The sequence below is a fragment of the Streptopelia decaocto genome, assembly GCF_964273445.1.
Source record: "Streptopelia decaocto genome assembly, chromosome: 6".
NCBI lineage: Eukaryota > Metazoa > Chordata > Aves > Columbiformes > Columbidae > Streptopelia > Streptopelia decaocto.
Genome location: NC_138660.1, coordinates 67,471,652 through 67,488,073, shown reverse-complemented (window position 1 = coordinate 67,488,073; position 16,422 = coordinate 67,471,652). Strand labels below are relative to the sequence as shown.

General features: G+C 47.8%; 1 protein-coding gene across 1 annotated transcript in view; it reads right to left on the bottom strand.

Moving 5' to 3' along the window:
* Positions 1-11,106: 11,106 nt before the first annotated feature.
* The window catches only part of KCNJ3 (potassium inwardly rectifying channel subfamily J member 3), a gene marked incomplete at both ends in the record, with an annotated part of 46,475 nt that continues 41,159 nt past the window's right edge, over positions 11,107-16,422 (bottom strand). Inside the window, one exon of the mRNA XM_082056382.1 lies at positions 11,107-11,690. Within this exon, the coding sequence (XP_081912508.1) occupies positions 11,107-11,690 (584 nt within the window). The remainder of the gene's footprint in view (positions 11,691-16,422) is intronic.

The window sequence follows — 16,422 nt, the reverse complement described above, 5'->3', positions numbered from 1 at the left end:
TGCACCCGCTGCACGTGGGATCTTCCACAACAGCAACCTTGGCAAGAAACCCCGTTTGAAGATGTTCCTGCAGCACCCGCTCTGCTTTGGCTTTTGGCTTTAACGCATGGAGTTCACCTTTGTAACCAGCTCCAGAAATGCACCAAAATAGTCAATTCTGCTCCACAAAACCGTAGTTTGTCCAGTCACTCTGTGACTTTAGTTCTTGGGGACTGAGTCATCATGCAATTCACTTTTCTATTATTTATTTCTTATTTCTACAGAGGCGGCGAGCAGTAAGCTCACGTTCGGCAGCGTAGCACATTTAAATATTGCAATCCTACCTCAATCCAAAGGGCAGTTCTCCCGAGTGCTGAGGTTTCTCCCATCAGGAAAGCGGTCTCCAAATACACATTTTCAATATTAAAGCTTTAGGAGAGGCGCGATGACACCCGCCCTGGCTGCCTGTTGTGATGCGAATCCTAAGAGGACGGGAGGATCATCAGTCAGTTTTTACTCCAGCAAAACTCATATCCCAGGGTTTTTAGGTAACATTAAGAACAACTTCAGTTCCCAGGGGCGTTTACAGGTGTATAAGGATTTGATAATATTTCCATTTTAAACTCTACTGACTCCAGAAATGACGTGGTGGGCGCACAGCGCGGGCTCTCGCACGGGGATGGGGGAGCCCAATTCAGAAACAGCACATTACAGATCTAAGGATGGAAGGGGAACATTTTAGAAAATACATGTCTTTTTTTTAAATTAAAATAATGCTATAGCTTTAAAAATTCATATCTGAATCCACCTCCTTTTTTATTACTATGTAGGGCATCTATGGATTTTTTTTTTCCTCCCTTATAGCAATTCCTATGTCTCCAACATGGGGATGGTGGTGATTATTAACTGGCAGTGATTATTAACTGCACCGGTACAGCCAGTTTTGCCACAGTGATTTTTCATGGGCTAAAGCTTGTGATCTCGTCCATAAATCTCAGCTGATGATCTGCAGGGAATTAGATGCTGTATTTTTACTGCCGATAATGGAGACCCTGCAGAAAAGAGGCAGCTGAAGGCAGCCAGGACCAGCACACATTTATTCCGATCTATCACCATAGAAACAGATAATCCACAAATGGTCCATTTCTCCCAAACCGGTTTACGAGGTGGAGCAGGATGCGCGCTGCCTCATTAAACAGCGCATTGTGCTGCCTGTTGAATGCACCCCAGGGAAGAAAGAGAGTGGAAAAAGGTGTTTACACATATAACTCACCCCAACACCTCCACACGGGTGACACGGGGTGCGCAACCCTGTGACAAACCAGGTGGATTTCACTTGCAATAATCGTCTGCTGGTGACAACAGGGACAAAGAAAATCCCATGAGGATCCCGTGTATGAATTTCTGTGTACAAGACCCAAAATCTCTGGGAGGAGAGCGGCTGTCGCAGCCCAGGGATGGCTCAGGTCCTGGTCCAGGTGTTCTCCTCGGAGCTGGGAAGCTTTACTCACGTTTTACACAAGGCGTCCTTCAGGAGAAGAGTTTGTGGGAAGGGAGGAAGGGACCTCTGCTCCTGCTCTGTCTGCTTGAAGCTGCAATACAGCCACTTGCAACCTTTGAAAAAGACAAAAAAGAAAAAGAAGCAAGTCTAGAGCAGGAAGAATCATCATAAGTTAAGTTTAAAAGTCTTTTCTTCTGCTTTAGAGGAATATTTTGCAGACAATAAGTAAAGTGGAAGGAAGGATGCTCTGCAGGAGCAGCAGGGGTTCGCAGGACCCCCACCCACAGCCCCTGTTGGGTGGTTTGGAGCTAATGGGATTTGGAACGAGCGCTTTTAATGGGCTTTTTCCACACTAAACCAGCTGTGGGACCACACAGCTGGAATGGAAACCTGCCGGTGTGTCCGTCCCGGCTGTCAGAGGGGACGGGGTGGGAAACGCCGTCTCTCTCCCTCTGCAGCCTGAAGGACGGGGATTTCTCCAATGATATTTAATATGCTAGCTCCGAAAAATGTGGAAAGAAAGTTCAGCTCTCATTAAAAGCATCCCATCTGTGTTACTTCTATGTCCCGGTGCTTCAGAAGTCTGTGTGCACCAAACCACTGAAACAGCGCTGGAGCAGAGAGCTAGAAATGCAATTCAAGTTTCATCTCTTAAATCCCTTCCACTTCAGCAGGAAGACCAGGTATCTATGGAAGGACAACCTGCCCCCTGCAGCGCTGGCCTGACCAGAATAACCGAACTTTGTACCATAGCAGAAGTTTAGTATTTGCTTATTTATCTAAAGGGAAGGGGCTTCAGCAGCAACGCCCATACAGACACGTCCCACTCATCACTGCTGCTCTCCTTCCCTCCTGGTCATTCCCAGAGCAAGTTTGATGGGAAAAACAAAACCAAACCCACTCCCCCCCCAACCAACCAACCAAAAAGCACAAACAAACAAATCTCAGATAAACAACAAAAAAAACCAAACCAACAAAACCGCAAAACCCAAACAACCAAAAAAAAAACCCAAACCAAACAAAACCACCAAAACAACCAACCAAACAAAAAATAAAGCAAAAAATCAACACAAAACCCAACCAAATCAAGAGCAAAAAATACAAACCAACAACACCAAGGCAAGGCAACAGGATCTCAGCAAGCTGTGGCACAGGCTTTGAAACAGCAAAGTATTTCCATTGGAAAGGTTCTAAGGTTGAGCAGATGCTGCAGCCTCCACCCTCAGGTTGTTCCCTGTCATTGCCCCAGGCCTCTCCATTCTTCTCTTTTTAAGAAAAACAATTCAAACTATACCTATTTGACTCCAAGTTCATTAACAGACTCATTTAAATAGGTTCTTTTAACCATGCAATACCCAAATACGGCAGAGCCTGGATTCCCAAGGCAGAAGGGAACGAACGTTCCAGCATCTTGGGTTTCCAGCCCCGGGCAGGATGATGCTCAGACACGGCTGGGACGGAAAGGGCAGCGAGAGGAACGAGGACACGGACTGGCAGCTAAATCAGCTTGTTTTTTGCACATCCACTTGTTAACAGGTTAAGATTTTGCTGTCTGGATTTAAGGAGACAATAAGTTGTCTTCACAACACCCAGACCTATGAGCACTTAAAAACATTCCCCCGCTGTTGTCTTTCTGCTCCATTAACTTTGGTACTGAAGTATCAGAGCAATAGCTGACATTTCTTACAGTGGCTCCTTAGTGGAGATTTCCTGAGGGCTGAGCAAACGAAGTGTGCATGCACAAGGAAAAATAGAATATAAAAGACATCAATTATGCAGTAGTGTTAAGGTATCTGTACGGAGGACTTGCGGTCTAGTCGAATGTTGCGTGTACAGAATTGGAAATGACTGCTTATAAAATATTTGCACTGTGCAGAACCTGCGGTGGAGCTGATACACGACACCCTAACTTTATAAAAGATGCTTTAGGAATATTACATAAAAATTAAGAATAGGTCTTGTCAAAGAAACTGTTGCTTCCTGTCTTTTTTAATATTAAATTCTAAATTATGCATCAGGAAGAGGCCATTGAAGTTTTTTGGCTGTTTATGGCACATATTTTAAATTGTATTCAATATTTGAATTGTATTTCGTGTCCCCAGCTCTGTCATGTGAGACCAAATGGCTCTGCGGGCAGGAGAAGAGGAGAAGGGACCTCTCCTTGGAGAATACAGCCCTGAGGCATCGTTAAATATCGGCAATTAAGGCAATGTGACCGGTGGCATTAGGGCACTTTTGCTGAACCAGAAGTAAAAGGTGCTTGAGCTGTGCGTAGAGTGGGGAAATTAAAATAGGAGGAAATTTGGTATAGGGACACAGAGGCGGCAGCATGTCCTAGGGGGCATTTGTGATGGTTTTACCTGTGATGTTGCAACACTGGATACACTCAGCAGCTCCTTCCGAAACGAGAAAAATCGCATTTGTATTGTAGCAGTGCGTGAAATGGGCACGTTTGTGCGCTGTGGTTTTGCAGACGCCTGTGCTCGTGTGTCCATCCAGGGTACGGCCGAGCTGGGCGCCCACACGCTGCGTGGCCCCTCGCAGCGTCCCCCCAGCCCTTCTTTTAGAGCTTTTTCCACTTCCAGTCTCAACTCTTCCAAACGAAAATGCTGCTCTATCTCTAGCTGCTCGCACCAGGCAGCTCACGTGCCACCCGCCTGAATTCCTGTCATCTGCAGCTTTAGCTCCTGCTTTTCCATTCTCAGAAGGGGGAAAAACACATGAACATGAAGCGCTGCCTCGTCCCGCGGTGTTTAAGCGCTGCCCCATATGCACAGCCTGCCCGGCCCCAACCACACACACCAACAAAAGTCAAAGAGAAATCAATCACCTTCACTTAGAGCTTTTCATTCACTTAGGCCACGGTGAATGGCTGAAGCAGAATAAATGACTATATTCCTACAAACGTCAATGGGAAATTGTATTTATGTGCTCTTTGGATGCGCATTTGTATTTTAGGCTTTGATAATCTCATTACCGCGACTGTAAGACTGAACAACTTGGGTGGAAAGATGGAAGAGACAGACGTGCTTAGGAGATTTTTTAGTTTCTGAACTTGTCTCTTGTGATGCTTTGGCAGCCGGTACCGCTGCTGTGACGCTTTATGTCACATTGGTGCCATTTTTACCCGTGTCCCGTGGAGGTGGCAGAAGCTCTGCATTGCTTTGCATCGCCTGCCCTTGCAGACATCCTGATTAGGGGATGATTTCTGCGGCAAAAATTGCATTCACAGCACTCTATTAAAGCAATGTGCTCCATCCAAAGGCACAGTTAAACTGCAGTGAGAGCCACAAAAGCCATTCCTGCACTGGCTCGCCAGCACGCCACATTTACTTTCATGTTGTCTCAATGTACAAGCATTGCCATTTTTTCTTATTAGCAAGGAGAATTTTGTGGCTAAAGGAACAAGGTATTATCAAATAAAACATTCGGGGAAATACGTTGAGAGTTTTCCTGAATTTTCATTAAATGCAAAATATAAATTTGTAATGTACGAATTAGAATGAGAACAAAATGCTATGTTTTATGGTCTCAAAGGGGTGCTTCGCTAATTTATATTTAAAAAATTAATTTTGCTGTTAAGTGTGGATTTCTCAATATTGTCAATTAGTATAGGACATTTTGTATAATTTCTTCTTGGAGCAGGGCAGAGGGTCATGTTTTATTTATCCTGAGCATCACACCGGCATAGGACTTAATTTTGTCCCTATGCTGGAACTTGCACTGATTTGTTTTTTCTTTGCTTTGCTACTGACGGAGGCTCCAAGAACACTTAAGGAAACGATGCCTGGAGCTTTCCCAGGGAACGTCTGGCGGATGCCAAGAGAAAAGTCTCCCCAGGTTATTCCGAGGGCGAGCGATGCTGCCGTCCCTCGCTCTTCCTTCCCATCACACGCAGGTGCTGTGGAACGAGTCCAAAGACCCGACTCCCAAGGCAGCGCCCAAAGAGCTTATCTAAACCTACAAACGGGTTGAAAAGTTTGGGGAGTGCAAATGGGGAATAAATCTCAATTAGCAAAGAGTTAGCTTGACTGCTGTTACCTATAGTATTATGGATACACAGACATCACCGATTGTGTATTTTCTTACGAATGTATAGGCGATTATTATGTAATTATTATTTTCTTACCTGTGTCTTGCCTTACCCCTGTACCTGCAGATGCAGAAGCAGCTCTGCTGAGCCCACGGCGTTTGCAGTCACCAGCACATCTCATCCCCATGTCACGCTCGTGCTGTTCCTCAAACCTTCACCATCCCAGCAAAGCCTGTGACCAGAGTGACCAGAGATGGGCACCCAGATGCCAGTGCCTGTGTGGGGCCATGGTGGTGATGGTGGGTGCCCGTGGACCTCCCGGCGTGGGCTGGCAGGTGGTGTCAGGGACAAATTGCACAAGTGGCCATCAGGTCTGGTGTTCTGCTCGCTCCTCGTTAGCATCCCCCAAGCGATGGGACGAAAGTGATGGCAGGCTCGGTGGTTCCACTGGGTCGCCCAGTTGTCATGACCATAAACTGGGCTTAGTAGTCAGAAAACAGGACGTTGGGCTTATCTCCATTCATCGCTTGGTGATGCCCACTGTCCATGAGCGCTATACAGACCCACTAGCATGGGAGGACTCCACAAGGTGACAATCACAGAATAATGTTGAGTTGGAAGGGCCCTCCCCAGCTCCCCCTGTGCCCCCCCTGCCATGAGCAGGGACATCTTCAGCAGCTCAGGTTGCTCAGAGCCCCGTCCAGCCTGGCCTGGGATGTCTCCAGGGATGGTTCATCCACCACCTCTCTGGGAACCTGGGCCAGGCTCTCACCACCCTCAGGACAACAATTCCTTCCTCATGTCCAGCCTGAATCTCCCTCCTTTAGTTTAAAACCATCACCTCTTGTCCTGTCACAACAGCCCTGCTAAAATTTGGGTTAAGACATCCTTTACCCCTGGGAGATGCACATGCAGGTGTCCAATGGATGGCACCCCCAGAGGAGTCTCAGCCAGCAGATAATTAATGTCTGGAGTGGAAGCATCTCCGGCTGCGGGGCTGGGGTCCCACCCAACGGAGCAGCGAGCGCCCGCCAGCCCTGCTGGGTGATGCACAGATGTTTGTCTGGGGAATAATAATTCAAGTGCATTTCTGCAGCAATCAGCAAGTGCTTGGAAGTGGTGTAAACAGATTAACAAAACCAGCATCGCGCTCACGCTAAATAGTACTTACAACCATAGGAAAATTAGGCTGAGTTTGCTCTCTCTCTGCCCCTCTCTTTCTCTTCCCCTCTTTTTTTTTTTGCATTTTTTGTAAAGTGGACACCCCATCTAATATTTAAAATATATATGTATATATGGATGTAGGTGGTGACCTGATCCATAAATCCTGCCTGCGCTGGGGTTCATAGTTCAAGCTGCTGGCTGGGTTTGACAATATACTGAGGTATTTAAAAACCTACCGCAGTTTCGTTTTCACATGTCTAAGTAAGCACTGCAAATTCACTTTGTTTCAACCACGGCTGAGGAAATATTAATAAATTCAAATGCATTCTGTGTCTGGTGACACGGGATGACTGAAACAGCCCCGTGTTGTCATGTCTGTCCCGCCACAGGCACTAATTCAGTTTTCCAAGCACCGACACCTCGGTTTGGGCTGTTCCTGACCGGCTCCTGGAAAAACAAAATATGGTTATGCTCCAGTAACCCTCGTTCAGCAGCCTCTGGAGGGGAAGGAGTTAAAAAGTCGGCTATTGTCACACAGATTTAGTCATTCCTTTATTATTTTTGTTTTCTTAGCACAGAAGGTATTTTGCCCAGCCCAAGTGGTGCCACCCAGCTGCTAAAAGGGTAATTTATAGCAAAAACCAAAGAGGAAGGTCTGCTGTATGGGGAGAGACCTGACAGCCTCCATCCATTTCTGGAGCTTTAATTCCTGGGGCTGGATGGGGGAGATAGCGATGAAAACTCCTCCTTTTCTCTGCAAATGAAAGAGGCTCCCCGGCCTCTGTGCTAGAGAGGAAAACGGCATTGAGGAATTCATGTAAAGTTCAAAAATTCAGCAGGACATTGGTGTATCGGGGCTGCCTGGATTAGAGAGCCCCCCAATTTTCAGCACGTACCTCAGCTCTGCTCTTCGCCGTCCTCAGGAAGGAGCCTGCGGGCTCAGCTCAGCCGCCTCCAAAGAGCCCGCAAAGCGCAGCTCAACTAAACTCAGCTTTTATTTTTGCTGCTTTCAGGAGTAATGGAGAGATTAGCCTTTTGTACACACCAAATGTGAAATCAGAAGCCCTTAAACAACTTGAATACGTAGTCATTTATTAAAGTAATAAAAAGTGGACGGGCTAAAAGAACAAACACATTTAAACCGAACAATTTTTGAAAGTTTAATATAGCTTTAGATAAAACTGAGCTTGCAGTATTAATGAATACAAGAGTGTGTTATTTTGTATAATTCAAATCAACTTGTACATTTATACAGTTATCGACTGCATGCCAGAAAATGCATTTAGTTTGTTCTAATTTGAATATGTACAATTTACAATAGAATTCAAGCATAAATTCAGCAGTAGAGAACACAGACCGGCTGTGCAATCAGTTACTTTTTCTTAGCGTAAGCATCGGGGCTGGGCTAAAATGTTAACCAGGAAAAAAAGTGGCCACATCAATAAAAATGAAATATTAGCCAGAAATCAATCCCAAAAGTGAATAACTAAAGAAAGTTATAACCTATGTTTGTACTTTCACTCCTATTAATGAAAGACGCGTATGTTGTCACCTGAACATACATAATGCATTGCAATACAAACCACAAGCCTCAAAATCTTGCGTCCAGCAAGAACAGGTGCATATTTTGATTAAAAAGAAACTGAACTTTTCAGTTAATCATAACTTAATATTTTATACGGCATTAATATAATAAAATGAGGATACTTTCCCAGTGTTTCAATACTTGCAGATTTCTTTTGCACAGGCTGCCGAGGAAGCTGCAGTCACCCAGACTGGCAGTGTATTTTACGGCTCCGGCACTTCTCCCCATCACCTATTTTAAGCTCAGTTTGTAGGACACATCCATGCTGCTCCTACTTAATTCAATAATCTCCTGCACAGACTCAAGCCAAAGTTGCCCAAAGCAAAACACCCCTTGGCTCTCCCAAAGGCACGGGATGCTGGGATTTCGGGAGGGAGGATGCTGGTGGCCCCAGGGCATGGCTGGTGACACACCATCGCTCCTAGTCACATTTACTTTGCCATAAAGAAAAGCCAAGCAGACCGTGAGCCACACATGAGGTGGTGGGAGACCCAGGACAAGACGAGCAACCCCCGGTTGGACCCCCATGTCCCAGGGAGGGAAACCCCACCCTGGAGAAACCAAAGGAGGTTTTGAGGAGAGGACAAGCTGCTGGAGACCCTCCTTATGAATCCAGACGGATCTGCTCAAGGCTGCTGGCAGGACTCATCACTCGGCCCCACCAACGGCCGAGCATTTATCACACCATTTAATACCCATGGACTTGGTGTTTCTAGTGTAGACACCTGGCAGTTGCACATGGCTATTTTTGCTGTCAGTCAAGGACGGGTAGAAGAGTTAGGTGTGGTACAAAAATTAGCAGTATTTTACAAGACAACCTGAGGAAGTGTTGGCAAACGGGAGAAAAGCAGTCCAGATTTTTCCCTTGCCACATCGGCAACCTGCTCAGCGGCGTGTGGCGCACGGGTCAGCGCACGGGGAGCGAGGCACACGCTGCCCTTCAACAACTACGTGCAGAGAATCGCGGCACAGCCAGAGGCGTAAAAAACATGCAGTGCCACTCAAAAATCTCGATACATGATGAAAAGGAACTTTGGAAGTTAGTATAAAGTCCTTGGGTGTACAACCGATGGCTCATAAATCGCAACTTCCCAGGAAAGCAGAGCTGCAGCGGTGCGGGAGCCGACCCTCCAGCAGCACCAAGTCTCTGGGTTCTTATTCCATGTCAACATTTATAACAAAAACAAACAACTTTCCCCCCCTAAACTGGCAGATCTGCTGTTGTTAGTTATGTAGCAAGTGCCAGCGTTGGTGCAGGATGGTCCAGAGTCCTCAAGTCAGAACTGCCCACCCACATCTCCGCCTCCCAACCCATGCATGTCCATCCCCGGGACCACCTGGCTGTGGTCTCCAGGGTGGTCCATACAGACCATGGCACATAAAGCCCTTTTCCCAGCCATTGGTGGTGGTGACTTTTGTACCCAGCTCCCTGACAGCGCCACACATCACTCCATGTCACCCAGACCTCCTCCTCCAACAACGAGTCCCCTGGAAGCCATCGTGACCTGGTCCCAAACGCAGACCACGGGTCATAGAATCATAGAGTTGGAAAGGACCCACAAGGATCATCGAATCCAACTCATGTCCCTGCATAAGACAACCCCAAAATTCACACCATGACTGGGTGTCCCTGGGCACCCCAACAGCCGACCTCCAGCGTTCTGGGCAGGGTTCGAGGTGACACGGGGTGCCACGATGACGGGGACATCCGCACAATGCCCAGACCCAGCCGGAGCACAACATGATGGATAAAGGAAACCCAAACACGAGCACGGAAGGATATCAAACCAAACATTTATACAAAGTATTACTCATTGTGAAACCCACAGGGTCAACTTCAGTTAAGAACATGTTTAAACATTATTTTCACCATAGAGAAAGCAGTAAGGAGCGCTGGCGCCGGCAGCGCAGCAGCGAGACGGCGGCTCTGGCAACCAGCACCTGCATCGGTACCGGCCCAACGGGGCCACCAAAGCAAGAGGGAGGAAAATCCAGGTGCTGCAGAATTAGGGGGAATTGTGACTCTGCCCTTGGGGTGCAGTTCATCCAGAAAAAATGCTCGTTTGGCTTCATGGAGACATTCAGCCTTTTTCATGTTTAGCTGTTCTATTAACGTGAGAAATCAAGCACATCTGGCTTACTCAAAGTGGTTTTCTTGCACATATAAATCACAAAGGTTTTAAAAAATTTGTATCTAAAGTGTGAATTTTATCCATTTATTTATTGTTTTCCCTAGGCTTATTAATACACGTTTCTGCTCTAAGCAATGCTTTATGAAATATATTTCAAATTTTCTCAGTAGCCTAGATGCAGGGAAAGAAACCCCAAGAAAAACATCAAAACAAAATAGAAACCAGCAGTTAAGTTAAGGCTAGCAGATTTGGTGTTAGGAATTAACTAATACACCTTTTTTTGAGAAAAAAGACATGCACCGTAACTACTTTGTTGAACAAAACATCACAATCCACATCTGAAAAAAAAATAAATAAACCTTTTCAAATCGAATTATAACTTAACCCTGAAAGTTACCCACTCGCATGTTTTACCTACTACTTACTCTTAAGAAATACAGGGGAAAGGAACGCCCCTTTCTGATTGTTTTTTTTCAGAATATACAGTATAAATATAGTAGGAGTCATGCCATAAAACTATATGCAAAAATTGCACACTATTATTGCATGCGTGAGGTGATACTACATGCCGACCCAGTGTCCCGTGTTGGTTACTCACGGATGCTCCTGCCCCCCGGGACCACAACCGAGCGGCCGGGGGCTGCGGAGGGGCCGCTCCTGCCCTCACCGCCCGCAGTTCCAGCTCCGCACGACGACCCCGAGTCCCGTCGGGTTATGTGAACCGGTCCGAATTCATTTTCCGCAGTTTGGGCGGCAGGTTCCCCTCCATCCTGCCGCCCCCCGACAGCTTCTGCAGCTTGGGCGGGAGGTCGGCCACCGACTGGCTCATTGGATCCGACATCATCTTGGTGGTTTTAGACACCAGTTTCTCCTCCGAGTTGCCAGGGACCGAGCTGATCCGCTGGAGTTTCATGGGTAAATCCCCCATGCTGTAGGCCTTCTCGGAGGTGGTGGAACTCATCCTGAGGAGTTTTTTGGGGAAGTCTTCCCTCCCAGTTATTTTCTGCAGTTTTGAAGGTAGTTTTGTGCCAACTTCATCGAGCCCATCCAGGCACTCCACCGAGTTGTTCCTTTCCTTGCTGTTGCTCACAGCGGGTGCAATCAAGGGGGAGGACATGAGCAGCATCTCCTCCTGCTCCTTCACGCTGTACGGTGGGGTGGGGACCTCAAATGTGGCGTGGAACTGGGAGTAATCCACTTTAAAGAAGCCCTCCTCCAAGGAGATCACCGGGAAGAACCGGTGACCCCAGAGCACCTCGTCCTCGGTATAGGATGTCCTGGCTTGGCACGTCATCCCTGCAACGACCAAGGGAGAAAGACCCTCACCAGCTACAGACAACTCTGGATGCACATGAATCTTGGGGCTTTTTGAACATTTCAATAAAACATATTTTGTGATTTTAAATGTAAAAAAAGGAAAGGCGTTGGCATGCCTACCATTTACATACAATAGCTGTTAAATTGTCAGCCTCAAGGCGAAAGGAGCCAACAACAGAGGAAGGAAAGTCACTGAATAATTCACATCTATCATTCTGGCCACTTCTGAAGCTGCTGCTGACAAAGGGAAATACAAGGTTACCTGATAAACCCGGTACTGAATTAGCAAGAGCTGCTAATTGTCATGTATCACAGTATTACAGTATGTTTGGGAATGGAAGGGACCTCAGAAGATCATCCAGTGCAATCCCCCCATGTAGCAGGAATGCCCAGGTGAGGTTACACAGGAAGGTGTCCAGGCGGGTTGGAATGTCTGCAGAGAAGGAGACTCCACAACCCCCCTGGGCAGCCTGGGCCAGGCTCTGCCACCCTCACTGAGAAGAAGTTTCTTCTCAAATTTAAGTGGAACCTCTTGTGTTCCAGCTTGATCCCATTACCCCTTGTCCTATCATTGTTTGCCACCGAGAAGAGCCTGGCTCCGTCCTCATGGCACTCACCTTTTATATACTTATAGACATTAATAAGGTCCCCCCTTAGCCTCCTCTTCTCCAAACTAAAGAGCCCCAGCTCCCTCAGCCTTTCTTCATAAGGGAGATGCTCCACTCCCTTCATCATCTTTGTTGCCCTGCGCTGGACCCTCTCCAGCAGTTCCCTGTCCTTCTGGAACTGATGGGCCCAGAACTGGACAAAATACTCCAGATGGGGTCTCACCAGGGTGGAGTAGAGGGGCAGGAGAACCTCTCTCGATCTACTAACGACCCCCCTTCTAACCCACCCCAGGTACCATTGGCTTCCTGGCCACAAGGGCCCAGTGCTGGCTCATGGTCACCCTGCTGTCCCCAGGACCCCCAGGTCCCTTTCCCCTACGCTGCTTTCTAACAGGTCATTCCCCAGCCTATACTGGAACCTGGGGCTGTTCCTGCCCAGAAGCTGGACTTGTCAGGATCTTAAAGTATGACTAAGTTATTCCATATTTTCACCACACTGACGGGTGCGTATGGAACCAGACCCTACGCTTTATGCATCGTACGCACAGACCCAGCCGGCGCCAGCGCATTCCAGCCCCCCGGCGAGCAGCAGGCACGTCCTACCAAATACATCTATTCCTCTTTAAGGGCTTCACCGGCAATCTGCTCACAGATCCATCGCTGCCAGGCTGAGATTCAGGCTCCAAAAAATTAGCAGGGGAGAAGAAATATGACTAAGAGGCACAACGTGGCCCTTCCCCTTCCTCCACCACCTCCCTCCGCCCGAGCACCCAGACTTGGACATCCCAGTGACCCATCCGACCTCGGAAATCAGAGGGAAACCATGGCCATGGAGGGCTGGAGGCTTCTGGAAGAAATGCTGCTGCTTCTTTTATTTTTTTAATGGTATGTGTAGCAATCTGTAAATAGAACTACCCTGCCATTTTATCCTACTGTAGCAAACGGGAAAGATGACATTTTGTTTTCAGGAAGTTAAATCTACCTCTGCAAACACATCCTCTGCTTAGCTGGCAAGAATGCCTTTGAGGCAGGAGCAAAGAGAAGGAAACTTCAGAAGGCACAAGAAAGATGATAGTGAGGGGGAACAGGGGATGGACACGCGCCTGGTGACATACAGCCAGAAAAATAACATTTTATTGCGCTCTATGTTCTTGCTAATGGAATCAAAGCTTTACTTTTGCATAGCGATTTCTACTGCAAATACATCTGAGTATATCACAAGATGTAAACCTCACAGTTTTATGGCTTATCTCTTAGGAGAAAAATATAAACGCAGGGTTTTTATGCACCGAACGCAGCTCCTGCCGCTCGTGAAGGTTCCTCACCTGAGCTCACCCACCTGCAGGATCACACCCCAGACCAGCACTCCTGCCCCCTTCCCCAGCCCCCGACAGGACAGATTTTATACTTTATGATGTATTTTTACCCGGTCACTGTGTGTTTCAGTTCTGTTTACTAAGTGAAGTGGAAGCAATCACATACCTAATGGGTTTAGAAGAAAACCCTGCAATTTTTAGAAAAATGGTAATTAGAGTGAGTACTTCTTCCATCTGTGTCCCTCACTCTGCAGCTGTTCATCAGCCGAACCTTCACCACGAGCGCCCAGACCTTTCCCCCTCTGCTTCTTCAGACCTGACTTCTGAGAGAGACCTCATTAGCAAACAAACGCATCTAATAACGCATGCAAATGGCCGGAGCACATTTGGAATTGGCTCTATGGTGCCCGTGAAGCAGATGGCTGCTTAACTCCGGTGACCTACGCTTTAAATAACAAATTGCTTAAAATGCAAATCTCTCTGTACAGAAAAGTTGGTAATTGTTGACCTCGCTGTGCCACAGGCTTTGCTGAGGGGGCTGGAGCTGCACCCCCAGCATGATTCCACAGTCCGGGGACATTGCCAGGGTGGCCGCCCCCGCCACAGCAACGTTGCCCGCAGAGAGCTGATTCATGGGTGGAAATGCCTTGCATGGCTTTTTCTTTGCGTTGGCAACACTAAAAAACGAAGAATTAAGCTTTACAGTAAAAGGTGCGCTATCAAAACACCATGGGGGGTGTAACAAGGGGTGGAGGGCGAATGGGTGAGTCAGCAATGCTGCCAAGGCTTGGGGAAGGGACCAGCGCATAGGACTGGCTGGCACCTGCACCTGCATCCCAATCCCCACTCGCATCCCTATCTGCATCCCCATCCGCATCCCCACTCACATCCCCAACCACATCCCCATCCTCACCACATCTCTACCTGTATCCCCATCTCCATCTGTATCCCCATCCCCACTCACATCCCCATCCTCACCACATCTCTATCTGTATCCCCACCCCCATCTGTATCCCCATCCCCAACCACATCTCTATCTGTATCCCCATCCCCATCCCCATCTGCATCCCCATCCCCATCTGCATCCCCATCCCCACCTGCATCCCCATCCCCACCTGCATCCCCATCCCTGAGACCCCCCCGGCCAATGTTGCCCACCCAGGGCGATGCCGGGATGCGGGACCCTGCCTGCCAGGTAAGGCTCTCCCATCCCCGCTGTGCTGTGGGACTATTTCTACCTCCTGCTCAATCGTCCTGCCACCTCCCAAACCTGCTGCTGCCATGGGGCTTTCAACAGAGGGGTTTTATATCCATTCCCTATCAAAAAATGTATTTGCTGAGACTCAGGAAAATCAGCTTCACATTTTGTTCCACCCTTTGTAAGCTCACTAGAGAGATAAATATTTGCAGGTATATAATTTTTTCTTTAAAACTCTAAAAAATCAATTTATCTTATTCACTAACAAACCTGAGGGTGCAAATTATTTAATAGCCTCTCGGGATGAACAGCAGCGACTAATACGCTTGTCATTATAGGGAATACCTGCCACACTAAGCAGACGATGCTAAGAGGTGCTAAACGTGCTCTGATAAGCCCTTGGACAAGAAATCAATTTGCAGGTTTTCTTCTGCTGCATTTCCCAGCTCTTGCTGCGCTTTCCATTTCCTCAGCAAAGCCTCAGACTCCCAGCTCTGAGCTCTGCAATGCTGTTCTGCTATTAAACACTCGGATCTGCCAGCTCACAACAGCCCCGCTGTAACCATCTCCTTTGTGTTGCTACAGCAATAACAACGGAGTTGCATAAGGCACTCGATGACCGGGGCCATTATCCACGTCCTTGCACAGAATAAGCTGCAGCTCTTTGCAAGTGTCCTAACGCATGGGCCAGGCTCCTTCCTTGGGAGAATTAAAGTTGGGAATGGCACTGGGGACAGTCACAGTCCCTGAACAGTGATGGTGTGAACACCCCACGCTGGGAGAACCTCGTCTTGCTCAGAGCACCCCAAAACTATCACACTGCAAGGGTAAAACTACACCCAGGTTCACCCTTTGTGGTGGAGGAAACACATCACCCATGGCTGGGCTCTCCCGTTCCATGCACCATGAGCTGCACCTTCAACAGACCTGCTGGACCTGCTGGAGAGTGGCCAGGAGGCCACCAAGATGATCCGAGGCTGGAACAGCTCTGCCATGGGACAGGCTGAGAGAGTTGGGCTGTTCAGCTGGAGAAAAGAAGCTCTAAGGAGACCTGATTGTGGTCTTTCTGTACTTAAAAATGGCCGATGAGAAGGATGGGGACAGACTTTTTAGGAGGACCTGTTGCAATAGGACAAGAGGTGATGGTTTTAAACTAAAGGAGGGAGGTTCAGGCTGGACATGAGGAAGGAATTGTTGTCCTGAGGGTGGTGAGAGCCTGGCCCAGGTACCCAGAGAGGTGGTGGCTGAACCATCCCTGGAGACATCCCAGGCCAGGCTGGACGGGGCTCTGAGCACCCTGAGCTGGTGAAGATGTCCCTGCTCATGGCAGGGGGGGCACTGGGGGAGCTGGGGAGGTCCTTCCCAATACAAACTGTTCTATGGTTCTATGACTCTGTGATCACCTGGACAGGAAAGCACCAAACTGAACATCAGCTGGTGCTTCCACTCCTTCTCACAGCAAAAGCAGGAGCACCTGTGTGTGAGCCAACACTGACAGCCCTTCCTGATAACCCACCAATACATTTTCCTCTTCTTCTGTTGGTACAAAAGGCTTTTGGATTTTTTGTGCCTTTTTTTTTTTTCCTTAA